The 27,073-nt window shown below is 38.1% G+C and overlaps 7 protein-coding genes across 8 annotated transcripts in view; 6 read left to right on the plus strand and 1 right to left on the minus strand.

Annotated features, from left to right (window-relative positions):
• The window catches only part of LOC108877276 (duodenase-1), a 40,325-nt gene extending 32,069 nt beyond the window's left edge, over positions 1 to 8,256 (plus strand). The window contains exons 3-4 of the mRNA XM_051077154.1: positions 7,605 to 7,859; positions 7,971 to 8,256. Of these exons, the coding sequence (XP_050933111.1) occupies positions 7,605 to 7,859; positions 7,971 to 8,129 (414 nt within the window). The 3' untranslated portion in view covers positions 8,130 to 8,256. The remainder of the gene's footprint in view (positions 1 to 7,604; positions 7,860 to 7,970) is intronic.
• On the plus strand, positions 293 to 1,777 carry LOC108877322 (mast cell protease 2). The gene is made up of 5 exons (XM_018667324.2): positions 293 to 425; positions 517 to 661; positions 788 to 914; positions 1,125 to 1,379; positions 1,483 to 1,777. Exons 1-5 carry the CDS (start codon positions 383 to 385, stop codon positions 1,639 to 1,641), a joined length of 729 nt encoding a protein of 242 aa, XP_018522840.1. The 5' UTR covers positions 293 to 382; the 3' UTR covers positions 1,642 to 1,777.
• LOC127143454 (granzyme F) lies at positions 6,655 to 7,664 on the plus strand. The gene is made up of 3 exons (XM_051077158.1): positions 6,655 to 6,817; positions 6,909 to 7,053; positions 7,211 to 7,664. Exons 1-3 carry the CDS (start codon positions 6,760 to 6,762, stop codon positions 7,359 to 7,361), a joined length of 354 nt encoding a protein of 117 aa, XP_050933115.1. The 5' UTR covers positions 6,655 to 6,759; the 3' UTR covers positions 7,362 to 7,664.
• Positions 8,257 to 10,003: 1,747 nt separating the features above from the next.
• LOC108877312 (mast cell protease 1A) lies at positions 10,004 to 11,868 on the plus strand. The gene is made up of 5 exons (XM_018667313.2): positions 10,004 to 10,168; positions 10,300 to 10,453; positions 10,950 to 11,079; positions 11,183 to 11,437; positions 11,553 to 11,868. Exons 1-5 carry the CDS (start codon positions 10,126 to 10,128, stop codon positions 11,703 to 11,705), a joined length of 735 nt encoding a protein of 244 aa, XP_018522829.1. The 5' UTR covers positions 10,004 to 10,125; the 3' UTR covers positions 11,706 to 11,868.
• A 152-nt stretch (positions 11,869 to 12,020) lies between these two features.
• Positions 12,021 to 17,951, plus strand: LOC108877313 (spindlin-1). Of its 2 annotated transcripts, none has more exons than XM_018667314.2 (5): positions 12,021 to 12,982; positions 13,687 to 13,729; positions 14,096 to 14,343; positions 14,493 to 14,726; positions 15,733 to 17,951. In XM_018667314.2, the coding sequence occupies exons 2-5, from the start codon at positions 13,710 to 13,712 to the stop codon at positions 15,936 to 15,938; spliced, it is 708 nt and encodes a 235-aa protein (XP_018522830.1). In that variant the 5' UTR covers positions 12,021 to 12,982; positions 13,687 to 13,709; the 3' UTR covers positions 15,939 to 17,951. The 2 variants fall into 2 exon arrangements, with proteins under 2 accessions (XP_018522830.1, XP_018522831.1); XM_018667315.2 differs by lacking the exon at positions 12,021 to 12,982 and adding an exon at positions 13,064 to 13,196.
• A 73-nt stretch (positions 17,952 to 18,024) lies between these two features.
• Positions 18,025 to 20,797, minus strand: micos13 (mitochondrial contact site and cristae organizing system subunit 13). Its single transcript, XM_018667316.2, has 4 exons — positions 20,630 to 20,797; positions 20,027 to 20,183; positions 18,739 to 18,796; positions 18,025 to 18,506 (listed from the first exon to the last, which is right to left on the minus strand). The coding sequence occupies exons 1-4, from the start codon at positions 20,656 to 20,658 to the stop codon at positions 18,409 to 18,411; spliced, it is 342 nt and encodes a 113-aa protein (XP_018522832.1). The 5' UTR covers positions 20,659 to 20,797; the 3' UTR covers positions 18,025 to 18,408.
• A 322-nt stretch (positions 20,798 to 21,119) lies between these two features.
• Positions 21,120 to 26,541, plus strand: hsd11b1la (hydroxysteroid (11-beta) dehydrogenase 1-like a). Its single transcript, XM_051077341.1, is given in 8 exon segments — positions 21,120 to 21,269; positions 21,575 to 21,677; positions 23,489 to 23,547; positions 23,549 to 23,620; positions 23,818 to 24,021; positions 24,114 to 24,207; positions 25,041 to 25,206; positions 25,324 to 26,541. Coding segments are annotated over 8 exon segments (888 nt in total). The 5' UTR covers positions 21,120 to 21,263; the 3' UTR covers positions 25,508 to 26,541.
• Positions 26,542 to 27,073: the final 532 nt, after the last annotated feature.

A 27,073-nucleotide genomic window follows, 5' to 3' on the forward strand; every position in this document is an offset into this window, starting at 1 on the left:
GACAAAAACATTATAGATGTTTATGCACATTCTTCTCTGACCTGGAGAATACTGGCTTCCACTCATTACTCTGAAAGACTTTTACTCTTCTGATATTTTTTTGACATTTGTGAATGTTTTAATTCAATATTTCATGAAATGAAGGAAGAAAAATTGGTTAACAGGCTGTGTTAAATTGTTAAATTCTCATATACTAATCAGCTGAGGCAACAGAACCACAGTTTTAGATGGCCACAATTAATCAAGATATCACAAGCCACAATCTTCCATTGCAGACAGGATGTGGCCATAGAGGTCAGTGCAAAACAGACTGAGAAGCAAGCATATAAAAGGGTGGACTTGATATGCCAGGGTGAGCTAGGTTGAGCAGACTGTTGCCACAATGCTGCACAGCTTTCTGCTTTTTTATGTGCTTGGACAACAGGGTAAGTTGCACAATCTGACAACTTTTGTCAAGCTGGAAAATAGGACATGAACTCATCTTAGTCTCTTTTGATTTTCCTCTTATGTTTTTAGCACTTGGGAGTGAAATCATAAATGGGAATGAAGCCCCTGAGAACACACTGCTGTACATGGCATCCCTGCAGGTAAATGGCCGTCATAAATGTGGAGGATTCCTCGTCAGGAAAGACTTTGTAATGACTGCTGCGCACTGTGATGGGTGAGTTACAGTTCCTCTTCTAGCATTCGTTTTTTTTTTTTTTTTTTTTTTTTTAAACATGTGATTAGAAAAAGAAAAAGAATCTAAAATGATCTACTGACAATCTCTCAATAATAACTTATTCAGGGATAGGGTTGTTCTTGGCACCCACAATCTCCACAAGTCTGGTAAAACAGTGAGACACATTGTAAAGAGGTACAGATACCCAGGTTATGATGGTGCAGGAAATGGGAAGGACATCATGCTCCTCAAAGTGAGTAAATATTCATTCAACCCAGTTGATCAAATACTAATTATTTGTCTCTAAGCTAAAAGGTCCCTATCTGCAACACTACAAATAACTACTCTTCATTTAAATAATTCATCAGCTTCAGCTCAAAGCAAGTGTTTAACTAAAGTCTGATGGAGATAAGACAGGGTTCTGAGAAATTAATTTATGCCCTGTGATTTTGTGTGTCTCCAGCTGTCTAGAGAAGTACAACTGGGCAACAGTATGCAACTTGCTAAACTTCCCAGGTCTGCAATAAACATAAAGGACAATGAGCAGTGCCGTGTAGCTGGATGGGGTTACACTAGAACCAATGGTAATGTTGTTGATGACCTGAGAGTGGTTGATGTGTCCATCATTAACCCACAAGTCTGTAAGAGGGAATGGCCTAGACTTCCTGCCAATGTCATCTGTGCAGGTGGATATGGCACAAACAAAGGATTCTGTCAGGTATGTTTTCTATCCATTCATGTCACCTAGTTTCTAGTCTAAATGTATATGCATGCTACATCACCTTAAATGAATGAATTAAAATGTTCTTTCCTCTTCACAGGGTGATTCTGGTGGCCCTCTGGAGTGCAACGGGATAGTTGTTGGTATTGTGTCTTTCAACAATGCCTACATCTGTGACTACCCAGATTTTCCCAACATCTACACAGACATCTCCAAATACCTTCCCTGGATCAACCAGATTCTGAGGAGTAAAGATTGAAAATGTAAAATTCTTGCACAAAGCTTTGCTTCAGCATACTTGAACTGTATTAGTAAAGTGATGTTGCTCTGTCAGTGTTTGCTCTTCAACACAAAATATTTCAAATAAAAAAAAAAATCTTTCATCAGAAGACACAGATGCTGATTGAATTACTTTAAAACATGCCACGTCCCTTTCCAGCAGCATATCCACAACCTGTTGTAAAGTATTCAGGAGAAGGAAAAAGATGTAAACAGCAGCACTAGTATTACTGTAAATACACTGTGTGGTATACAAAAACTAATTGACACTTTACTTGAACATATGATGAAGTCTCTCTCTCTCTCTCTCTCTCTGTGTGTGTGTGTGTGTGTGTGTGTGAACGTGGTGACACTCAAAGAGTTGAGGTTGGAAACTGTGGTTTCTTAAGTTCATCTAGTTTGTCGCACATTGCAAAGAAATGTTTGAATGGGCTGTCTCAAGTAGATCCCCATCAAAGAATCTTTCATGTTTCATGTCTTTCAGTCTTTCAATCTATCTGTTATTCACGTATTAAATTCATCCAAATGAAGGTGATTAAATATGGCTGAGAAATATCCACAAACACTAAGAGAGAAAGAACCAGAAAAATACAGAAATTAACATTAAGATGATAACATTACTTTACATTTAAAACCACATTAAGTCAACTCCCAGAGAAAGTGGTGTAACTAACCATTCAGCATGTCATAACAATGGGACATTGCTACACTGCTGGCAGATGGGGATTTAGTCTCACTGAAAGTCAGTAGTCCAGTCAGCTAAGTTTGCCAACTTAGACAAGTTTATTTATTTTGATGAACATGCTTTCCATGTTTAACACACAGAACCTAATTGCCATAACTGACTATGACTTGATGGTCAAGGAAGATGGTAGAGAGACAGACTTGATTTGAATATTCTATGTCCTGTGCTCTCCATTACCCAAACTACTAACTTACTAAAAACATTAATGGCAAAGTAGATGGATGGCACATGTTTTGCATGTTTTGACAGTAGGGCCTTACCTCTCCTCCTCAGGAACAAAAATAATAAATCCAGCTGCCTACATGGGTTGTTCAACTCACACCTACATTGCTTCAGCCAGAACCATAACAACACAGGTTGACCCACATAGGAAATCAAGAAACATCCTCAGACTCATTAACAGCTCATTTACATTGCTAAATGTCCTCTATAAAGGTAAGACAAGACCTTAATTTAGAATGCATTAAATAAACCAACAGGAAAAATCAAAACCCTCCACTTGGTTTGGCCCAGTGATGTCGACCATGAGATCACCAATATCATAAAAGTCAGGAAATGCTGAGCAGCCAACTCCTGAAGCAATAGTCTCATAACTGAAGGTAACTGAAACTAACTTATGGATACATATTTGCTTTTGCCTGCTCATGTGCTTTGATGTGAACTGTAGCTTACTGCTAACACAAAGAAAGCTGAGATACTAAGTCATGCACTGTTACAATAGCAATGGTAATTTAAAGCAACATGAACATATACAGAAAATAATATGTGTCAGATGTAAGAAACAAGAGGTGAGTGTCACAGTCACTGTCAGTGAGAGCAAAAAGTAGCCTATTTGTGACATCTACTGGTTATTATAATGCACAGCATATAATACAGAAGATTGTTTTGGTCCTGACTAAATTCTGTTGCACAGTAATTGGCCATCCAGTGCTTAGTTTTCTGCTTCTGCAAAGAGGTTCCAAATATTTTCTTGACAAATCTATTTAAACGGTAGTACACAACTTCTTTATAAACACCATTGCAAGAGTTAGACTGCATTGGATTTGTTGTAATGATGTGTGTTTCCAGACTTAATTGTACAAATCAGTTGGATTAAATCTTTGAAAGCAGTTTGCTGAAGTTTGACTGAAATGCTCATTCTTGGTCTGGATGAAAACTGTTGACCTTTTTTTTCTACTAAGAAATTAAGTCGTAGTTGACCCAGATGACAGCAGGACTGGATGCAAAGACAATAAAATATAAGCATTTCATATTGCAGTTACACAGTATAATAGAACACAAATCTGCAAGTAATTAATATATTAATAAACAAAACTGAGGTCAATAAATACAGCCTGATATCTGATTAAGCAAAAAACAAACCAAAAAGACAAATACCTTATCGAAAATCCTGACTAAGTAAAATAGAGATAAGGTTAATGGTCAACAGCTATGCTAATGGCTCTGTGAGGCTATACTTACACAACAGTGGTTTGAGCTTAGTGCTAATATCGGCATGCTAACATGTTCACAGTGACAATTCAAACATGCTGATGTTTACCAGGTATAATGTTTACCATCTTCACTATGTCAGTGTAGCATGTAAACATGCTAACATTTGCTGATTGGCACTAAATTTAAAGTACAGCTGAGGCTGATGGGAGAATCATCAGTTTTGCAGATCACAAACTGACATTTTGAACCAGTAAATCTAATAATCTTACAAAAAGTTTGGCTTCATCATATTTCATTTAATGTGGAGATATTTTTGTGTCTAATGTTACAAAAACACAAAAATAAATCCAAAGTTTAGTTAAACTCAATTTAAAATCAACAGTGTTTCTAAAAGGCCATTCTTTCCTGCTGATTGTTCTGTAATTGATATACTTCATATTCTATAAATCTAAAAAATGATCAGTCTTACATATGCATTTACCAGTGAATGTAATAATTTTACTTTCAGTCTCACACAGTTGAGAAACTCAGTTTCAGGCTGTGGTATGTTGCATGACACAAAACCGCATTCTTTCCTCAGAACACCTTTAAAACAAATATGATGAAACCTAAGTGGAAAAAAGAAGTGAAATAACTTTTAACACTTTGCAAGATTTAAATCTAAGCAATAACATTGAGGAATAAACCATATTTTTTTAAGTATCTCACACAAATACACAGATGCATGCAAACGTGTCACATTCTGTCTGCTATTCTACTTGTTAATCACTTGGATATATTTGTTTTTCTGACACGCATGGACTTTAATAATCCATTTAATCCTGAATTTTTCCCAGACTTGATCCAAATCATGTGTTACTGGTAACCTTTTGAAATAATTGATAATTCCTTTTTAAAACATCATTGGAAAAGTTAAAAAAGCGTTTTTTATGGTTGTTTACAATAATTACAATAATGCATTGCATACTGAATTAAGTGAATTACTGTACCTATGCTACTAAATCATCTAAATTCTCATATATCCGAGTCCAGCTATTAACACATTTAAAACTGTCACTGAGTCTCCTGCACATGCTGTGTCACATTCTAGTGTGATTATCTTATAAAAACCTTTATACAACACAGATGCTGTGCATTCAGATTAAAGTATCAAATTATTAAAAAGGAAAAACTTAACATTGACATGAGTATTTAGAACCTTTGCTATGACACCTGAAATTTTGCTCAGGTACCTCCATTTCTCATGATAATCTTTGAGATGTTTCTATACCATACTTAGAGTCCATCTGTGGTAAATGCAATTGACTGGATGTGATTTGGAAAGGTACACACCTGTCAATACAAGGTCCCACAGCTGAGAATGCATACTGGAGCAAAATCCAAGCCATGAGGTCAAGAGAACTGCTTATACAGTTCAGAGACAGGATTGTCTCAAGGTAAAGATCTGGAGAAGGCTACAAAAAGATTTCTGTTACATTGAAAGTTCCCAAGAGCACAGTGGGCTCCATAATTCTTACACAGAACAACAACCAGGACTCCTCCCAGAGCTGGTCACAAAGCCAAACTGTGCAATCAGGGGACAAGAGAGGTGACCAAGAACCCAGTGCACACTCTGGCTGAGCTCCAGAGATCCTGTTTGGAGATGGGGGAAACTTCTAGAAGGACAGCCATCACTGCAACACCCCACTGGTGAAGGTTCACCTTCCAAAAGGACAATCACCCTAAGCACACAGACAAGACAATGCAGGAGTGGCTTAGGGTCAACTCTGCAAATGTCCTTGAGTGGCCCAGCCAGAGCCCTGACCTGAACCCAACTGAACATCTCAGGAGAGATGAAAGTATTTGTCCATCAACAATGTTTGTCCACTGACAGACTTAAATTTAGACAGCTTCAGAGGATCTGTAGAGAAGACTCGCAGAAAATCCCTAAATCCAGGTGTGCAAATCTTGTCCCATCATACCCAAAGAAGACTGGAGGCTGTAATCACTGACAAAATTACTTCAGCTACGTACTGAGTAAAGGGTCTGAATACTATAAAGGAGCATGTCTTGTCTGGGTGGTCAACTAGATCCAACATATCCAGACCTTAAATCTCTTAAGATTGTGATCAAAAGGCTTTGCTGCACTAAGGTAAGTGGTCAGAGAATCCATGTCTAATGATCTAAAACTCTTGAATGAAAAAAACTACTAAAAAGATAATTAAAAGGTGTCATGCATTTGTCTTGCACCAGACAACAAGATTTTTGCATCCTGGCCACCCAAACATTTAATCAATAACTTAAAACTGAGCATTGATAAATGATTTATTAGCTATTAATTTGGGGTACCCTCTTAGTAAGAAAGAAATTACCCATGTCAAACTACTCATTTGGCTTAGCAATAGCAATAGCAATAAAGCTGCAGAACTTAACCTAAGGCAACTGCACAGCTACAATGACACAGAAACAATGTGGGGAATAGATTTTTATGATAGAAGAGACATTGGCAAAAGTATCGGTAAACATATCCCCTGTGTTCGCAGTCTGTCCAAGGACTCAAATGCAAGGAAGAAAAAGCACTACACAAGCCCTACAGTTTGACTTTGTTTCTTTCATCTCCCCAGTTTATATGCCATATCCTGCTCACACAGGGGAAGTAATGCAGAGAGGACTTTTCAGTAAATAGCGGCACTAGAAGCTGGTGCTCTAAATACAAACTGAAATACAAAAATGACTGGTGAATCACATGAAAGACCAGGTGTAAAGTACAATGTAACAGACTATGTTAACACATACTAATCACAGGTTGCAAAACAGTATTGGCCAATGGGTGCGGCAATAAACCAAATTACATGGCAACCAAATCATACAGATGACACTTTGTATAAAAGAGTGGACATGATATTCCCAGGATGCTAGGTTGAGCAGACAGCTGCCATCATGCACGGTCTGCACAGCTTTCTGCTTATTTATGTGCTGGCATGTCTTGGACAGCAGGGTAAGTTGCACAATCTGACTACTTTTGTCAAGCCTGAAACAAGTATATTAACTCATTTTATTTTCTTTTAATTTTCTTGTTATGTTTTTAGCACTCGGGAGTGAAATCATTAATGGGAATAAAGCCCCTGAGAACACACTGCTGTACATGGCATCCCTGCAGGTAAATGGCCGTCATAATTGTGGAGGATTCCTTGTCAGCAAAGACTTTGTAATGACTGCTGCACACTGTAATGGGTGAGTTACAGTTCCTCTTCCAGCAATATTTTTTTAAATGTAATTTGAAATGGAAAATTATTATAGTTATTTTGAATTTTGTTTTATTTTATTTTGTTTTGTTGCTGGCACAAATTTATAAAATCTACTGACAATCTCTCAATATTAATTTATTCAGGAACAGTGTTGTTCTCGGCGCCCACAATCTCAGAAGCAATCAAAGAGCAGTGAGAGGAATTGCAAGGAAGTACAGATACCCAGGTTATGACAGTGTTGGAAATGGGAAGGACATCAGCTTCAGCTCAAAGCAAGTGTTAACTAAAGTCTGATGGAGATAAGTGAGTAAATATTTATTCAACCCAGTAGATCAAATACAAATTATTTGTCTTTAAGCTAAAATGCTCCTTAAGTGTAATATTTGCAACACTACAAACAACAAACAACAAACAAACCTTCCTTTAAATGATTCATCAGCTCCAAATTATAGCTTCTGCTTAACTAAAGTCTTAAGATAAAATCATGCTCAGAGAGACTGTTTTTAATTTCTACCTCCTGATTTTGTGTGTCTCCAGCTGTCTAAAGAAGTTCAACTGGGCAACAGGATGCAACTTGCCAAAATTCCCAGGTCTGCAGCGAACGTAAAGGACAATCAAAAGTGCCGTGTAGCTGGATGGGGTTTCACCAGAACTGGTAATGGGGCTCCTAATGACCTGAGAATGGTGGATGTGTCCATCATTAACCAACAAGTCTGTCGGAGCAGATGGGGTCGTCTTCCTGCCAATATCATCTGTGCAGGTGGATATGGCACAAACAAAGGATTCTGTCAGGTATGTTTTCTATCCATTCCATGTCACCTAGTTTCTAGTCTAAAAAATGTATAAACATGCTTGTTTAAAACATTGTCTTGAACGAATTAAAATGTTCTTTCGTCTTCACAGGGTGATTCTGGTGGCCCTCTGGAGTGCAATGGGATAGTTGTTGGTATTGTGTCTTTCAACCGTAATGCCATCTGTGACTACCCAGATTTTCCCAACGGCTACACGGACATCTCCAAATACCTTCCCTGGATCAACCAGATTCTGAGAAGTAAAGATTGAAAATGTAAAATTCTTGCACAAAGCTTTGCTTCAGCATACTTGAACTGTATTAGTAAAGTGATGTTGCTCTGTCAGTGTTTGCTCTTCAACACAAAATATTTCAAATAAAAAAAATCTTTCATCAGAAGACACAGATGCTGATTGAATTACTTTAAAAATTGCCACGCCCCTTTCCAGCAGCATATCCACAACCTCTTGTAAAGTAAATTTGATGCAGTATGCAGTAGAGTACTTGAAAATAGCACTATTTGTGTTAAATTTTCATTTAATGTAGCTTTAGTTCAGAGAACTGGTTAGTGAGGACTCCCTCAGGTTAGGAGGTAAAGCAGTGTGTTGAAAACACTGATTAGAAAGAAAACTGTTAATCTAACAGGAAAACGGACAGAGCTATTTTTCTCTTTTGCAATTACAATCACATCCTCATTCAGGAAAAGGAAAAAGATTTTTTAAATGTTTCAAATAAAAATCCAAATTCCTTATCAGAAGACACAAATAATGTTTAAATTACTATAAAGGGCTTAAGTGGGATTCAACTGTCATGACACTTGAAGAAATGAAGTCTGTGTGTTTACTTGTAAATGCTGCATAATGAGGACCAAAAAAAGTATTTTTCAAACAGACTGAGGACATTTTCATTTTGGCCTGTCCTCACAACTTGTAAGGCGTGTTCAAGGGTTAAGATTTGATTTTAGGGTTAGGTTTAGAATTAGGTTTAGGATAGAGTTACCATGTGTTGTGATGGTTAAGGTTAGGGTAAGGGGCTAAGGAGTGCATTATGTGTCCTCACAAAGATAGAAGTGTGTGTGTGTGTGTGTGTGTGTGTGGTGTGTGTGTGTGTGTGTGTGTGTGTGTGTGTGTGTGAGTGAGTGCTAACACTCAAAAAGTTGCGGTTGGAAACTGTGGTTTCTTAAGTTCATTTGTCACACAACGCAAAGAAATGTTTGAGTGGGCTGTCTCAAACATGGCTGAAAAATATCCACAAACACTAAGAGAGAAAGACCAGAAAAAAGACAGCAGGACTGGATGCAAAGACAATAAAATATAAGCAGTTACACAGTATAGTAGAACACAAATCTGCAAGTAATTAATATATTAATAAACAAAACTGAGGTCAATAAATACAGCCTGATATCTGATTAAACAAAAAACAAACCAAAAAGACAAATACCTTATCGAAAATCCTGACTAAGTAAAATAGAGATAAGGTTAATGGTCAACAGCTATGCTAATGGCTCTGTGAGGCTATACTTACACAGCAGTGGTTTGAGCTTATTGCTAATATCGGCATGCTAACATGTTCACAGTGACAATTCAAACATGCTGATGTTTACCAGGGAATGTAATAATTCTACTTTCAGTCTCACACAGTTGAGAGACTCAGTCACAGGCTACAGTATGTTGGATGACACAAAACCAGATTCTTCCTTAAGAACACCTTTAAAACAAAGGTGATATAACCCAAATGAAAAGAGCAAAGTGAAATAACTCATAACACTTTGCAATATTTAAATCTAAGCAATAACGCTGTAGAATAAATCACAATTTTGTAAGCATCTCACACAAGTAGACATGTACAAACACGTGTCAGATTCTGTCTCCGGTTCTACTTGTTAGTCATTTGGATATATTAGTTTTTCTGACAATGTGGAACTCCCATAGAAAATGTTGACCTTTGCTGAACAAGTGTACGACTGTTAGTCAGTAGTTCATTACTAGACTGATTCATCGTGACACTAATTCTGGGGGACAAACACGGATGAACATTATGTGGTAAAGCTATGGTTTAACTTCAACCGCCCCTCAGTTTCATCAATTATGAAACCCTGTTTTGAAAATCTAAAACCGATGTCTTTTGTAATCCCACCAATAACAACAAAAAAACCCAACAGCATGTTAACAAATTCACTGAAGCAATAAAGACCACAAAGTAAGCAAGGTTTTTTTCTTCCCTAAAAATTAGAAGACCAAGCCTGAGAAGCAGATTTGACCAGAAACCATGGCAGACATCTTCATACTCATGCTGTTCTTTGTCCTAAATGGTAATCCCACAGCAGCCAAACAACCAGCATTATTTTCTTCATGTTGTGTTTTTTAATTCTTTCTACATTTAGTACAAATCTAAATTACATAGGATTAACATGGGTAAATCATGAACGATTTTGTGTTTCAGGAGCTGATGGTTCTCATATTGTTGGAGGCAGAGATTCTGCTCCCCACTCGCGCCCCTACATGGCCTCACTGCAAATCCAAGGTCGCCCTAACTGCGGGGGTGTGCTGGTGAGAGAAGACTTTGTGCTCACAGCAGCACATTGTGCGGTACCTCTGTAAGAACTCAAAAACTTTTGCTTTGTTGTCAGCAATAACATAATTACTTCAACAACTGATGACTTAGGATTTGAAATCATTTTATAGCTGAATAAGCCACCCTTGACGTAGAATGTTTCCCCACATTGTAATGACATTGTCTTTGTGAGATTCTCAGAGATAACATGATGACCATTTCTCAAAGTATACAATAACTTTATCCCTACTCATTGTCTACAATAATTTTTGTACAGACATCCATGAGTAATCCATTGAATTACTGTACATGTTTCTAGTCTCTGAAAGGTGATTGTTGTGCTGCACTGAAATGAATGAAGAACACTACTCATGAAGATATGAAACTGATTTAAAAACTTGTATTTTGTGTTTTGAGAATGGTCATGTTTTCTCTCAGCTATAAATACAGACACAGGCCAATGTGGAAAAATTATTTCTGTCTAGAGCTGCCTTAACATCATGTCTAATGTCCAGTCTTCCTTCAATTGTGATTTCTAGCCAATACACAGTTGTGGTTGGAGTTAATTCCCTGTCAGGTAATGAGGCTACAAAGCAGGAACTCACTGCGGTCAGATCCTTTCCACATCCCAACTACGATGGACATGCAAATGATATCATGCTCCTAAAGGTGAGGAATGTTTCTGGCTTTCACAAAAACAACATAGCATGATGTTACTATTACAAAGAATCTAACACGATTAACGTTTTCTCCATTTTTCTCCTCATCTCAGCTCAACAGCAAGGTCCAACTGACTGAAGCGGTGCAGCTGATCGCTCTGAAAACTGGCAGGATCAATGTAGCCACTCAGTGCCTCACAGTTGGCTGGGGGGATATAGGGGATAACAACACCTTAGCTAGGACGCTTCAGGAAGTCAACGTAACCACCCTGTCACAGCCGGTATGTCGTCTCAGATGGAGGGGGGTTCCCATCACCAGGACAATGATTTGTGGCATTGGGTCACATTCCTTTCAAGGCTTCTGCTCGGTGAGAAAGTACACTGGCTGGACATTGATCTAGCAATGTTGAACGTAAAAAAATATCAGGGAGTTTTAAACAAAGAACGCCTACTGTTAAGTGCCTTGTATCTTCTTTCTTAAAGGGGGATTCAGGTGGTCCTTTGGTGTGTGATGGAGCTACAGCAGGCGTTGTCTCCTTCTCTGGCCGTAAATGCGGAGACTCCAAGACCCCCGATGTCTACACACGCATATCATCCTTCAGGGAATGGATTAGGAGTGTGTTAAACAACAATTAGGCAAATTTGATCAGCTGATAATGTGTTAGTGTGTTTGACTTGATTGTATACTTCAAGGCAAGGCTTTTATTAATATACAAACATGTGCTGTTATTTTGTTTAACATCTGTTTAACAATGCAGTGCTGTGGCTGTTGAGATGAAATAGATTATTCTGCTCTTTTCTCTGGTGTCATGTTTTGTTTTTGTTTACAGAGTTTGCATTAGAAATGGGTTGGGAAAAATTCTTCTCATTCTTAAGTTTGAAAAGTATACTCAGGTGAATGCAGAAAACAAGCAAAAAATGAAAATGTTAAGTAAATTCCAGTGCACACATTTGCATATTTGGTTGTGCGAATATACTCTCTAACTTGTAGGCTGCAGCTGTACGGTGCATCGGTGTGTTTGTTAAAGCTGAGCAAATGGCATTTCAAACCACCAAAACACACTGCTAATATTTCTATAAGTTATCACCTGGGATGAGATTTGACGGCCTCACTATGGAAGACTGGTGTTACAGATGAAGTCATTTGATAATCGCCATCCATGGTCGTCACCAACGGTATGCTGCCTTTGAGTCCCTCTACTTGCAACTATACTTGAGGGTTTGAATCATGCAAATAGGTCGTGCATTTCTTATGGTTTTGGTTGATATTGTGAAACTAGAGCGAAAGGTGAGGATTTAATGTTATTTTAGATATCAGGTGTAATTTGTTCTGCAGCAGAATTTCAGTGTTATTGTATTTCCTGAAACTTAAGATATTAAATGTTGTCACGGGCCAAACGTTAGCATCTAAATGTTAAAAATAGGAGAACATAGACAAATAGTCAATATTCGGTGATGATATTGCTTTAACTTTAATACCTATCTTATGCCGCCTGCCCCTTTAAGTTAAATTTAGGCAATTCTTGCGTCACAAGAGTTGTTATGCTGCTGTGGGTGGTTGTATTGTCCTCCTTTTCATGTCGCTCATGTGCACTAATACCCCAATTACGCTATTTCCGAAAACACTCGAATGTAGCACGCATCACTGTCTTCAACAACTGATAAACTCCTAAGGTTGAAAGTCTAGCTCTTTGTCATTAAAACACCAATTCCCACTATTCATTGCGCCCCGTTCGTGTCTCTCTCTACGGCCACGATAGCCGAAGGCTCGCTGGGAACTAGAGTCTTCTCTCCCCACTCTTTCCCATTTTCCACAGGTTTCGCGAGATTTTCGTTGACGGATTGGTGTATGTGTGAGAGAGCTTTTCTCCGCCAGACGAACTGAACAATACTGATATGAAATCTGCGTAAAGGTAATAATATATACATATAAGGGAGAACAAGGCTGTAAACACTCAGTTGTTGCTGATGTTTGTTAGCTGCCTTTGGGGACACTGACGAGCGGATGTAGCTAGCCGCCTCCACTTACCTACAGTCACATCTGCATTGAGGTATAGCCAAGACAGACGAGTGTTACTGACAACCCGCTGAGTGAGGTGTAGGTGTGTTGGATTTAGTCCAGGACAGGTGGGCTTCGGCATGACCTACCGCGTAGTTTATCATTTCATCATTATTTATGTGTATGTTGCTAATGTGTGAGTTATTGTCAGTGAAATTACGTTTACATGCTGTAATCTGTCAGACTCAGTGAAATGGCTGACGTATTCTCTTGAAGTTGCCATTTTTTAAATTGCCTTTTGAAATCTTAATACAAGGCATATGACAAACTACACGATCTCGCCGTAGAGTGCTGTGTATTACAAACACTGACCTCCATGGCTGTGTAGTTAAAGTAAATACCCAGGAAGTTATTCCATCATGCTAATTCATTGGCTGCTGGAGTTGTCAGTCTCTGCTGAGCAGGCTGTAGCCTGTCACAAGTCTGCTCTGACAGGCGAGCCTCTCAGCGACAGGACGGACCATTCTTATGGTGTAGCACATTTTACATGTGAAGTTTGGCAGCTGTCATGCTCACTCATGTAATAACTGAACATTGCCCCCTCTTTCTCTTTATCAGTCAGCCTTTGAATTGCTGGAGGCATGTCCAAGAAAAGGGGCAGGTATGTAGACACAAATTATGTAATAGCAAAAACTATAATGTCACAAACACCTACATGGAAAAGTGTATAAGCCACTGGAATGAATGTTGTACCAAAGGCTGGAATGAATGACAAAACATCATATTGCATTATGGTTTTAAAAATCATGCCAAAATATACCTGAGTAAGTCACATTGGTTATTTGAAATGGTCTCAGTTTAACATAATTTTCCAGAAATGTCTCAATTGCAAATATGCATATGTGGTCATATAATGGACACAAGTCAGATAGTCTGATATCATAAAGCTTTTTGTATTTGTGAAAGATGCGTACTTTAAACCTTAGCCACAGACACACAGACCTGCATATTCATCCTGTTTTACCAGAAAGCGGAGTAGCGGGGAACTGAGTGACACAGTGAGCCCAGACCCCAACAGCATTCTGGGAGTCCGTATTCAACATAACTGGCGTGAGAAGGGGAACCAGAGCAAATGGAAGGGAACAGTATTGGACAGGCTTAGTGTAAATCCTTCTCTCTTCATGGTGAAGTATGATGGCTTTGACTGCGTCTATGGCATCGAGCTGTTCAAGGATGAAAGAGTGTCCAACCTGCAAGTCCTCTCAGAAAAAGTTGGTGAGTTAGGAGAAGCTTCTGCTCTACTTTGGTCAATTCATGTTTTGGATTCTGAAGTGAATGAAGACAAGCATTCTTCAGATAATAAAGGTGATATTCACTTTTTGCAACAGTTAGATTATTCATCTACTGTGTCTGTGTCTCTGCAGTAAACAACAAAATCAAGATACCTCCAGGAGCTGAGGAGCTGGTTGGCAAAGCTGTGGAGCATCTGTTTGAAAAGGAGGATGGAGAGAAGAATGAGTGGAGAGGCATGGTCCTCTCCAGAGCTCCAATCATGACCAACTGGTATTACATCACTTATGAAAAGGACCCAGTTCTTTATATGTACCAGCTGTGGGACGACTATGCTGACGGAGACCTCAGGATTCTGCCTGAAGCAGGTACTCCTAATTTGCATATGACAAAGACGGATTGATATTTGACAAAGGTTTTCTAAGTTTTCAATCTTGTCCTGAGGCGTCATGGATAAGATCAAGAGGGACCACTTGTGACGTAAATCAGTTTTCCACTTTTTTTTTTCCATTTCGGATAATTTTTTGTGGGGGGTGGGCATGGAAAGCATGTGAGTTCATCAGCAGTCACGGTGGTCATAAAAGTCTGTATTCATCACAAGTCATGGGGCTTTGACTCCCAGTAGCACGTGGGCAAAAAATGTATTTTAACACAATCATTCTTGACATATGCTGTCAAGACAAAGTTTTTCACAAAAGCATGGTAAATCTTTTGCGTTTGATCGGGCAGTGCTGCCCTTGAAAGATTAGTTACTAATGGCCATGAAAATATTTCTCTCACAGTTGAGTGACAACAATAATGGGCATGTTTCAACATGCACAAATTGCTACCTATAATTTGAGAATATTGAAATGATTTGGCACACATGAACATTCACAGTCTAATCCAGATAGTGAGAAATCTTAAATAAGATTATGAAATCATAAATACAGAGCTTCTAAGAACTCATACTTTTTATTTCAGTCTATTAAAGATTTGCGTCTGTGATCATGTTCAGGTTGTGATTAAGAAGGTATTAAGGATTCTTACACTTTGTTAGGAGAATGTTTTTTCTTCATGTCTAGCTCTGTAATATTATAGAAGTTATTGGGGAAACTTAGAGGACAGTAATGGAGAAAAGAAATCGCTTATTAATCCGTATTAGGTTGTATACTACTAGTGAGCAAGAGAGAACACAATTCCTTCGTTTTGTAATATAGTGAAAGAATAATATTAAATTGTTTTTAATACTTCTCATCCATGTTTTGCTCAGAAACCAAATCAGACATTATGTTATAGTCACTCTGAGATACTTCAATAGGTGGCAGTTTGGTGAGTTTGGACCTAACTCAGATGTCAATTGTAATACTAATGTGGTGATGTTTCATTCCTCAGAAAACAAGCACCTGTTGCCTGCAGACAGGAAGCCAGGAGAAGAGACGGAGAGTCTGGTGGGGAAACAAGTGGAGTATGTTACTGACAAGGGTGTGAAGAGAACAGGCCTGGTCATCTACCAGGTCCCAGCCAAGCCCTCTGTCTACTACATCAAATATGATGATGACTTTCATATCCATGTCTATGACCTGGTCAAAACCACCTAGAGCTAGTGGACACTTTTATCTCAATCTCCAGCCTCCCTCCATCTGCTTCTGTTCCACTCATTGTTATGATCTGTTATCTGAAGCCATGGCAGGGTTAAATAGTTAATATGCTTTATTGTTCAGAAAGTGCAATCTTTTTTTTTGTATGCACAGCAGAACTGTAGCACCGCTATGCTTTGCTATTTCAAGGAGAGGGAGTCACCTTGTTTTATTGTTGCTGCTCTACTTTATACTTTTATGTTTGAACAGTCCAAGATTGCACTGCCCAATAGCTGCAAAGTGCAGTTGATACTGCATTTGCATTGTTGTCCCTGAGATACTCACTGATCTGTCCTAAAGTAATTATATTAATTAAATTCCTAGTGTGACTAAAAAAGCAGCTTGAAATATCCTTTTAAAGTTACATTTCTTTGGATTTACTTCATAGGAAATATGCTTGGTATACACATTTTCCTCTGCATTGATGCCTTCCATAGAGACATTTATTATATGTAATGAGCAGATATGTGTACTGCATTTATCTAACAAGAATGTCAAATCAATCAGTGTTAGTACTAGAAGGGATGAATAAAAGCAGCATTTGTAAAATCACCCTAATGAGGCTCTTATATTTTCAAGAGCAATTCAGATGAATTATGCTCATGTGGAAATACTTATGCACCTTTGCACCATATTTAGTATTGTGGTATCCATGTATGGCTGTACTCATTTAAACTGGCCACATCTTCATGCTAGATATCTTTTTTTCAACCTTGATGGAAGGTTTCTGCACAGGCTCTAGATCGGAGTTTAACAGGAACATCAGATTCTTTGTACTGGTAATTAAGATGCTAAATTCCCATTTGAATTTGATCCCACACAAATCATCAAGTGCCTTCTGGCTTTGTCATTTTGCAATATTGTACATACTTTATCTCTGACTATTTACGCTCTTAATGAATCTCTGTGTATGAAGGCTGCTATTAGGTTTTCATTCAGAAGTGGCGACACTGACAGCTTGAGGAAAGTTCCCGCAACCATCAGTTTATATTAGTGCTGTGTTTTGCTCTGAATGCAGAATGAAAAAGTTCTTTACATATAACACACATCATCATTGGTTGTATAATTTCACTGTTGATATTGTGGGGAGCACTTTAACTTGTATAAAGTTTACATGTTTAGGTTATGGTATGCTATGTATAGTTTCCCCAAAATGGTTTTTCCTTAAGAGCCAAACATGGCAGCATAACGCGCTTTATATCACATGGATAAAGAAAAAAAGTTTTTAAAAAAATTGTTGCAATACATTCAGATGACAGTATTTATTCTGAGCTTGTGTAAAATGCCTTGTGACGTTGCCTGTTGTGATTACTCACATTAATATGAGTATCTCATCAAAACACCACCAGCTTTTAGTGAAAGGTTCATTAATATACATAAATTATAGACTGAATATTTAACAGGTATAACCAGCCGACAAACCACTCTGTCAACAGTAACTAACTTTGGTTCTAGTTTGTTGTAACTGTGTCATAGTCTTGCAAAAATGACATGTATGCTTGCAGTATGGATTTAGTCCTAACTTTGCCACCACTTCCTAGCTACTGAAATGGTCTTGCCCTTCTCAGCCTACTCCAGGTCATTCAGTGTATCCCTCAGTAAACTAGTCAATCAGTAGGTGTACTGTTACTGTTATTTTTAGCTGTCAAAACTCTGCATGCATCATCTGAACAGAGTGCCTGCAGATTTTCGAACCTTATGTTGAAAGTAGAGAGGTGACAATGTGTGCCAGAGTCAGTGCTGTTTGTTTAAGCCACATTTCAATATAAAACAATCAAAAAACAGGTTAAACACTGTACATCACCACTACTGGTGCTGTAGAGTGTTTGCCTTGTGTAGAGAGGAATCACGAATGACTGCGCGCTCCTCTTCATGCTTTCAATCACCTACTCCTGTTCTGACGTTGTAGCACCATCAACAGGCAGTTTGTGTCATTATTATTCTGTCATGAGTAATAAAGATTTTTGCACATTTGTTCGGTCTCATTTTTTGAACACACCACATGAAGTATATCTTATTGACTCAATAAATCAAACTAAAGACTGGACAGGTTTTAAGATTGATGTATTACTTAGTCACAAGTGGTGAAACTGCATATATACAACAGACACTCTCTTCATTACATTATTTGGATGGTTTGAAAAAAAAGGGGAAGTGAATCAGTCTGCACACACAAAATTGTGGTATACACAAAACAAAAAAACTTTTTACTTTTTTGCATTATGTTCAACTACCAACCAATACCGCTATCATTTAGAGAACCACAGTACCAGTCAGGAGACTACACTCCTTGCAGCTGAATTTCATATAGCAGTTTTCTTTTGTGTTGAGAGTTTCTTCTTTCTTGCGAGGGGCTATAACTTTTGAAGAAGAAATGTTGTTTCTCAAGTGCAAAAGTCAATAAATGTCAGGTTGCCCAGAGAGTTCCTGTTTACTTAGTGAGGTCTTTCAGGTACTGCAGACCCTGATTTGAGTATTCAGTTGCCTTTGTAGGAGCCTCTGAAAGAGTTGAAATTGTCCACCGCACTCCTGCATTGAAATAAAAATCAATGGTTTGGGTTTGTGAGTAATCTCAAAAAGATGTTTATGATGAAACTGATGATTTCACCAATGAAACGCTATCACTGCATCCAACAAGTGAAGTAAACAACTAAGATTTTCAAATCTGTGTACCATTTAAAAACCCAATCTCATGACATTTAAAAAAAAACAACAACCAAAAAAAAAAAAAAAAAAAACAAGCTTTCCTTTCAGTTCTTACCAGAGTTCCATGACTGAACAGGGGAGAATTCAATCTTAGGCATGGTTGGAAGCTGAGCCTGAGGAGAGGGACGATCCATTAGTTTGAAACAGCACAGTACAGTGTACAATATACCACATTCACACTGCAAAGTAAACTCAACACTGATAGTTACAGCATTATGAAATATCACTGGGATATTTAGTAGGAAAACATACCATCACTTGATTATTGACTACTTAAGTTACACTAAGATACCTTCTGTTGTCAAGACATGAGAGGACAAGTTAGCTCTGAATTATACCAATTATTAAAATTACCGAAAATTGTTGTTTACTGAAAATATTCTTTATACAATCAGTGACTACTTTATTAGGCACAGCTATAAAATCTAATACAACTCAATATGACAGCTCAGTCATGAATAATTCTACCTTTACAAAGATAATAATGTTCAGTTTTGACAGTGGCAGAAAGGCATTAATTTAACTATGTTTGTTATTGTAGTCATACTGAACACATTTAAATACAAATGATTTCAGTACAACACTACCACTAATTATGCCTTCACTTATAAACATATAGTTGACTTAACACTTTGGCCATTATAAGCCTTGTAGATTTAGAATGTGGCAGAGGGATTGTATTGGATTGCCTTCAGAGTGTACAAGTACACTGCACAGAGATGCCACAGAGTGTAATCTATCAAAGAAAAAAACAATAGGATGGACAGACGAATAGGATGAACGGATGTACTTTATTGATTGCTGACTGCTGGATTGGTGTACCTTTTTATACTGAGAGGTGTTAACATGTTATTTTTGAAGAAAAAAGTCAAATTTTTCCAGTGTGTGATCCTTGTGAAACAGAACATGAGCTGTTTTGTTACTATCCTTTGTTCTGGAAATTTCAAGATTTATTTGTGTTTCATTACATCAGGGTTACTAATGAGTTGCTGGACATGAATGATTTGTGTCATCTGTAATGGCTGTTTGAAAAACTGATCTTCAGTTTGGCAACTTGTTTAGTGAATCCATGGGAGTTAATGAAGAAAATATAATATCAGTAAAATCTAATGTTATTATATAAGAATAATAATAATATTGCCTCTTTTTCAATTTAATGACTTATACTTTCTAGTAATTTCTAGTAAGTGTCAATAGCACTGACCTATTTGTCTTCTGTAAGATACAGAATGTGTCTACCTCACGTATTTTCTTCCCTGTGTTGAATTGTGATGCTTGCTAGCTGTGATCCAGGGTCACCCTGCATGAAAGCGAGATGTCTAAGCAGTGTGTGTTATCTGTACCTCCAGGCCAAAGTACTTCATCCATTCCTGAATAGCAGGGGGTATTGCAGCCTTGGCCTTCTCCAGGGCCTCTGAGCCCTGCTCACTGCTTCCCAACAGACCAGAGTCACAGGCAACGTACAGAGCTCCTCCTGCAATGGTCACCTTGGTGGCCAGTCTGGAAACGAAAGTACACAGAATGTCAGGAAGTCTGTCAGAAGTACTCACCCCTGTGTCCAGACAAAAACATGTCAAACTAATAGAGAGCACGGTTACACGTTACTATTATTACAGTGCACCAATAGACAGTGTCTCTTCGTGGTAGACATTATCAGCTAGTAGTCACTGTAAACTATTAGCTAATGTTAGCTTACGAAAAACTCGATTACATGGGCCTAATGTCCAAATCAAATGGATATGTACAGAATACAATAACGTTACAGGCAATATATTGAACCAAATAACTATCCGGTCAGTAAGTTTCTAAAGATGACAGCTGGAGAGCTACTAGGCAGACTGGCAACGGACTTAGCATTTTAGCTAACTCGCTAATTGAGCAGCTAGCATCACTCCACAGCAGCAATAAATTAAGGGGAATCCTAGGCGAAATTAAAAAATACTAACTTCACTACGGGCAAAATCCTTGCCGCCATAGTCCACAGCGGTATAACTTCCTTTTGAGTACAGTTATTCCAGGTAGGCTAAGAATGAGCCAGGGTGAAGGCTGTCTGGTTAGCTGTACTGAAGGACAACCCTGCTTGATCCCTGCTCACAAGGAATGTGTCAATAAAGTTGCTATTTCAAAAGCTAGCGTTAAAGTTATTTAAGAACCGCAGATTCGTACTTCGTGTCGTTTTTGCGTTTAAAGGCAATATTAGAGTTTTGATGCCTTAACTTAAAAAAAGAAATTATTTAAATTGAGTTTTTCTAGTTATCAAATAAATAAAATTTAGCTATTTCTGTTTGGGACGTTGGGCAGGTGTTATAATAGACTGTATATAATTCAAGTTCAAAGTACCTCTCCTCTTGAACAACACGCCCCCTTCACACTGGGGGTGGGGGGGGTGGGGGTTACATAAATGGCATTTGATCTCATATATTTCCTGTGTTAGTCCTGAAGTGGAATTGCAGAAGCCTGGGCTTACTCCGAAAAACGTTTGTAGACAGCAAGTTTACAAAATGGGAACTTTCACAAAAATCCTGGTTGCAAGTATATGTGTTGCTTTCCTAGCTGCCAAATGGACTGCACCTAGATTTGATGCAGGTAAGACAGATACACTGCAGATGAACTGCAGTGCAAAAGTTAGTGGATTTTGTGCTGTTGTGAAGTGTAGGTACGTCTGTCACTGTAGTTTTTAATAGCCTGTATTTCATTCTGTATCCTGAATTTTTATTTTTGGTCACTTAAATATCAGCAGACATGCAGATGCAGGCCATGCGTGGGGGGGCGGGGATCACCACAAGAGATCTTCTACAATGAAATAACCTGTCATGCCAATAGTCATAATGTATTATTTGACAGTATCTGATGTATTATTTGAAGAGTTAGCTGATTGTAGATATTTGTAGATATTTGAAGACATTTCACCCAAAATCCAAGAGGCTGTCTACAACCAAGTCTTGATCTTGGGATTAGACATCATGTGGAATTTTGGTCAGGAAAAAAATGAAGGTAAGAAAATGAAACTTAACCATAAAATAATGGACAGGTAACAGATAGAGGTTTTGACATACAGTGAGGTGGTGTGGCACAGTAACTGACATTCAGGATTTTTTTTCTTTTGTGCATGCAACCCTCTAGAACAGTTACGCAAATGTTTGAATTGGGTTAGCATTATTTGATTTTAAGCCTACTTACAGAGGGTTTTTTTTGTGTGTGTGGGTGGGGGTATTTAACTAATTTGAACAAGAAGTCATGGATATGATGACCAAACAATGAAACCATAAAACATGCCAATTTATAAAATATTGACTAGAATCCCTCATCATATCTGACCTTATATCACAAGATAATGTTGTTGTAATTGCATTGCTGGCATGTAGGAGAGAAAAAAATTCACAATTTAGTGTTGTTGTATTAATTCTACAGGTTTTTATTTATATTTTATACAACAAACTAAAGTGTGAAAAAAAATTGTTTTAAGAAAATTATTCTAAATCCTAAAATGTAGGATGTTCATCTTTTATCAGCAATCTCTGCTGCTCCATCTACCCCACTCATCAGATAATGGGCTACAGGCTACACACACTGCAGTGAGGCCTCAACTATATGGTCCACACGGCAATATGGACCATGTAAATTTATCTTGTAACTGTGGGGAGTGATGGGATGCGCTACATGCCTATAGCTCTACAATGAAGAAAATATCTCTGTATAATAAAGAGGTTTGTGAAAGTTGAATGTCCCCCTGGAGAAATATAGGAAAGGAAGCACAAACTGAGCGAGTAATTGGTGATAATCTGACATGCTTTGCGCTTGTGACTGAGGCTTTATCAGAGAGAGAGGGACAGCACAGCATTTATTCACACTGTGAGGACACGGCGTACATTTAAGTTTCCACAAGTAATAAAATGATACGGTTTGAGTCAATGGCGTAGTGTCAACACATGTTGTAAAGTTGCCAACAACTGCAGCATTATATCACCTTATAAAAAAAAATCTGCTGCCACACCTGATGCTGCAGATTAATGAAGATAATATTTTGACATTTGATTTGCCTACCTTATCCTAAAGCTACAGTTTTGCCTATAACCTCTGTATTTATGAAGGGGAAAAGGGTGCAGATATGTGCCTCCACATTCAGAGAAGGTTTAGGGGGAATAGAGCATTTCTAAAAGTAGCAAACAAAGAGTTAAAGCACCAAAAGGACGGTATTGAATACTTGAAAAGTTTCTTGAAAATGAAAAGAGTTCAGTGTTTGGTTAATAAATAAACACTATATCTGACTGTTTTACTACCACACACAGTGATAGTAAACTACTTTATTAACACTGTGTGTGTGTGTGGTGTGTGTGTGTGCACAGAGAATTGTGGGTATACATACCAGCTCCTCCCACTTATGAGGTTTTGATGATAAAAGCTGAGAAGTGCTTAAATGTCCTCACACCTATGGACACATATGGAGGACTTTGATTGCTTTATCTTGGTATGGTAAAAGTCTTTGTCCTGAGTGATTCTCAGTCAAATGTGGGTTATTATTTTGCAGATTTGAACTTAGATGTCTTGTTCAAATATGTAACAAGTGGCTTAAACTCAGTTTTTATACTCAATTCAGTTCAAAACTTTAATTTAGTAAGTTTAATTAAAGTGAATATATGCACAGTAATAGTTACCATGTCCATGTTATATAGCTACTTACACAAATACCTAATATCAATACTGTTATACCGCTGTCATTATACCATAAGTATACTGAATATGTCTTTGCTTTTTGTGTGTTTTGTGTATACGCACTGAATTAAAACTGAATGAATTTGTTTCAGAATCTCTCCGTGGTGCCAGAGTTTTGGTGACTGGGGCCAGTACAGGCATTGGTGAACACAATGGCATATCATTATGCCCGCTTCGGAGCACAGATAGTTATTACAGCAAGGAGGGAGAAAATGTTACAGCAGGTCAGTGACCTTGACAACTAACACTATTAATGGACATCGTATTTATTGAAATTTAGTAGGACAGAAAATTACATCAGGTTTATAAAGAATATTCTTTGGTTGGTTGAAGTATGAGTATAGGGTTATAGGTGTTTTCTACACTCTTTTCTACTGCTGCATTCAACAGTTAACCAATTCCTTATGATCCTTGTTTACAGGTGGTAGAGAAGTGCTTGAGTTTGGGAGCCCAGAAAGCGCTTTATGTAGCAGCAGACATGGCCAGTGAGTCAGACCCTGACAACGTGGTAGAGTTTGCTCTGGAAAAGCTTGGAGGGCTGGATTACCTGGTTCTCAACCACATTGGCCCAAGCCCCTTCACCATGTGGAAGGGAGATATAGAACACGTCAGGTGGTTGATGAAGGTATTGCAGCATTTTGATGGTCCATCAACACATAAAATCAAGGCAATGCAGTGATTTCTGTATATGTGTGTGTTTGTGTGTACTTTTCAAAGGTCAATTTCTTCAGTTATGTTCAGATGGCTTGGAAAGCTCTGGACGCCCTTGAGCAAAGTAAAGGATCACTGGTGATTGTTTCATCACTTTTAGGTATGTTTGTCACAGCATCTTTACATGGTGATGACAGCAAACTCTGACACATACACATATTCATACACTCACATGTATGTATGTATTGATTGTATTATATTATTAATTGCTCTGGAGCTTTTGATCAAATCACATGATCTTCAGTAGCAGACATGCTATCTCTTTGAGTGCTATAAGGACTAATGGCGCTTTTTCGACTAGTTCATAAAGTGCTCTCAAAAAATCCACAGGAGCATTACTGCCATATCCATAGGTTATGCAGCTGTATTTGGGCATGCAACGGTTCAGTACCTGCACAGACAGACCCTTCTTTATCAATTAATTTTATCTTGCCACTATTCTATCAAAAGACCTCAAGCATCTGTACAACACTGAGTCAATAGCATTAATGGGGCAACTACACTTGAATAATAAGCATGAATAATAAGTATTTATAGTGCTGTGTGAGCCAAGTCATCTGTACCATGGTTGATATCATTCATTTAGCAAATAAATAACAATGCAATAAAAAATCAGTTATACAAGCATGGAGTTTATTGACTCATACCTCTATGTAACAATTCTAAACTAAGTTTGAATAAGGATTATTAGACAATTTGAAGATCAAAAATGTGCAAGTGTGCCTATGATACAATGAGATGGGCAGGGTCTGCTTTCACCACCTTGCACTGGAGCACAGCACTGACTTTTTAAACCACTGGTCCAGTATACTGAAACTATCCTCTGAGGAAGGTCATGTGATATGATTGAAAGCTGAAGAACACCTGCTAATGTGGACACAGAGGTAAACTGTGTTGGAAAACCTGACTCTAATAGTTACTGATGCTCCACAGGTAAAATGCCCAGTCCCTTCGTGGCACCATATACCTCAACAAAATTTGCCTTGAATGGTTTCTTTGGGGCCCTTTACCATGAGCTGTCTATGAAGAAGAGCAATGTGTCCATTTCTGTATGTACACTTGGGCTCATTGACACTGACTCAGCTATGGAGAAAGTCAGGTTAGTTAAACTTATATGTAAAAATTGCAAAAATATCTTGCTTTGTTAATATTTTTTGTGTAGATTTTACTGTGTGCTATCTACAGTGGTTAAGGTTGGTATTTTTCTGTATCCCAGGGGAATCACTAGCGTGCCAGCATACCCTGCCACAGATGCAGCCTTGAACATCATCATTACAGGAGCTACGAGACAGCAAGAGCTCTTCTACCCTTGGTTCACCCACATCGTGACTCTAAGCAAAGACTGGTTCCCTTCTTTCACAAACTATTTCATCCAGAACTCCTACAGTTACATTCCATGAAAAACATTTATCTGTAGTACTGTTATACATGTTCCAGAGTCAATACTTGGACATATAAGAAGGATAGAGCTTTGACAGCTTGACATACACATACTATAGGGATGTACACTGGGCATGAAGACACTGGGGACAGCTCTATAATTGGTATAGTCCAGTTCCCTGATTTAATTTAATAAAACATTAAATCATGCACACTTAAAACAAAGAAGTATATATTCAATATCTAATACCTGTTGAGAGGTATTAATCTGAATAGAGTAGTACTTTGAACATCCACATGAGGGCAGTAGTACTAAAGTAGTGAAGTGAAATCCCTTACAATACAGTAACCAACTCCTTTCCCCCATTGTGAAAAAATTCTAAATGGCAGACCATCATGTATTTGAGGGTCATGTAGCAGACAGGGTTGATTTAAAAAAAAAAAAAAAATTCTCAAATGCTCAAGTCTTCATTTAAAAACTAAATAAATAAGTGGCCCCCCTGTGGTTAAAGATTTGTCTAATTTTTATTAATTTATTTCATGGATTTTAACCCCCCATCACCATTTCAATTCTCACCCTCCCCATTCATTTTCCTGTCTTCACTGTTCTCCACCCCTGGATTCCTCCCCATCTCCATTCTTCTCTATTTCATTTAGTTTCATCTTTCCAAAGCTGGCCACAGTAGGCGTTGCAGACTTCCTACAGAGCAGGACTTTCTCAGTGGGTTCCTTTGTGCCTTTGTTCATCATCCCCAAAGGCACCACAGGCTTCCTGTGAAGCTGTTGGCTCAATCCATCCTGGTGGTCTTTTCTTTATTGTAATACACCCTATAGGTTGTACCCTGCTGATAGAGTAGTTTTCTACTGTATACCTGGAGTGAGGTGCCATTGTCAAAAAGAAAAAGAGAAAGAGACAAAAAAGCCTCACTCAATCTTACAGTATGATTTGAAAACTTTAGAAACAAAAAGAAGAGCAATTTCTTCTGGAATCATGAATTATTCTCCAAGACCAAGAATAAATGGCCTTGAATCTGTAATAAAAGTTTGCAAACTACCGTTTTCTTACAGTCTTTCAGTTGATTTGACTGATGGGGAGAAGTCATTGGAATATATCTTCTCTTCATCCTTATCTTGACACACTTGATGATTTGAGAGGATGGTATAATCGCCCTGCAGATGCTGTGGAAAGAAGAAAAAAATCTCTCCCTTCCCCTCGCTCCTTCTGTCTCTGTTTCTGTCACACACACACACACACACACACAAATGGTGGGGCCTCCTGGGGAAGAGAGCCGGCATGGCCTGGGAGAACAGCCAGAAACACCTGCAACAGATTAGTGCTCCTAATGCTAGGTAATAAATCCTCTCACCCTTCTCTAGCATCTCCATCTCTACCAAGCATGGATCTTATAGGCTGAGGAGCATCCACCCACAACACTGACTAGAACACACACACAGATAAAATATAGTGAAACCTTGATGCATCCATGGGTGTATTTACTGTATATTGTCCCTCTCACTTGTTATTCACTGCCATGCATGCTACAAATTAAACTACTACTCTTATATTATAGCTACACTATTGCTTT

This window comes from Lates calcarifer, linkage group LG17 (genome assembly GCF_001640805.2).
Source record: "Lates calcarifer isolate ASB-BC8 linkage group LG17, TLL_Latcal_v3, whole genome shotgun sequence".
Lineage (NCBI taxonomy): Eukaryota > Metazoa > Chordata > Actinopteri > Centropomidae > Lates > Lates calcarifer.

Bases quoted from the DNA above. Each gene is read 5' to 3' on its own strand.
- LOC127143454 (XM_051077158.1), top strand. From the start codon at position 6,760: ATGCACGGTCTGCACAGCTTTCTGCTTATTTATGTGCTGGCATGTCTT. The intron at 6,818-6,908 runs GTAAGTTGCACA...TTATGTTTTTAG, and splicing joins GGCATGTCTTGGACAGCAGG to CACTCGGGAGTGAAATCATT. The intron at 7,054-7,210 runs GTGAGTTACAGT...TAATTTATTCAG, and splicing joins ACTGCTGCACACTGTAATGG to GAACAGTGTTGTTCTCGGCG.
- LOC108877312 (XM_018667313.2), top strand. From the start codon at position 10,126: ATGGCAGACATCTTCATACTCATGCTGTTCTTTGTCCTAAATG. The intron at 10,169-10,299 runs GTAATCCCACAG...TTTGTGTTTCAG, and splicing joins GCTGTTCTTTGTCCTAAATG to GAGCTGATGGTTCTCATATT. The intron at 10,454-10,949 runs GTAAGAACTCAA...TGTGATTTCTAG, and splicing joins GCACATTGTGCGGTACCTCT to CCAATACACAGTTGTGGTTG.
- micos13 (XM_018667316.2), bottom strand. From the start codon at position 20,658: ATGGCGGCAAGGATTTTGCCCGTAGTGAA. The intron at 20,184-20,629 runs GTTAGTATTTTT...TTTCGTTTCCAG, and splicing joins AGGATTTTGCCCGTAGTGAA to ACTGGCCACCAAGGTGACCA. The intron at 18,507-18,738 runs GTAAGAACTGAA...ATTTCAATGCAG, and splicing joins TGTTCAGTCATGGAACTCTG to GAGTGCGGTGGACAATTTCA.
- LOC108877322 (XM_018667324.2), top strand. From the start codon at position 383: ATGCTGCACAGCTTTCTGCTTTTTTATGTGCTTGGACAACAGG. The intron at 662-787 runs GTGAGTTACAGT...TAACTTATTCAG, and splicing joins ACTGCTGCGCACTGTGATGG to GGATAGGGTTGTTCTTGGCA. The intron at 1,380-1,482 runs GTATGTTTTCTA...TCCTCTTCACAG, and splicing joins CAAACAAAGGATTCTGTCAG to GGTGATTCTGGTGGCCCTCT.
- LOC108877313 (XM_018667314.2), top strand. From the start codon at position 13,710: ATGTCCAAGAAAAGGGGCAG. The intron at 14,344-14,492 runs GTGAGTTAGGAG...GTGTCTCTGCAG, and splicing joins AGTCCTCTCAGAAAAAGTTG to TAAACAACAAAATCAAGATA. The intron at 14,727-15,732 runs GTACTCCTAATT...TTCATTCCTCAG, and splicing joins CAGGATTCTGCCTGAAGCAG to AAAACAAGCACCTGTTGCCT.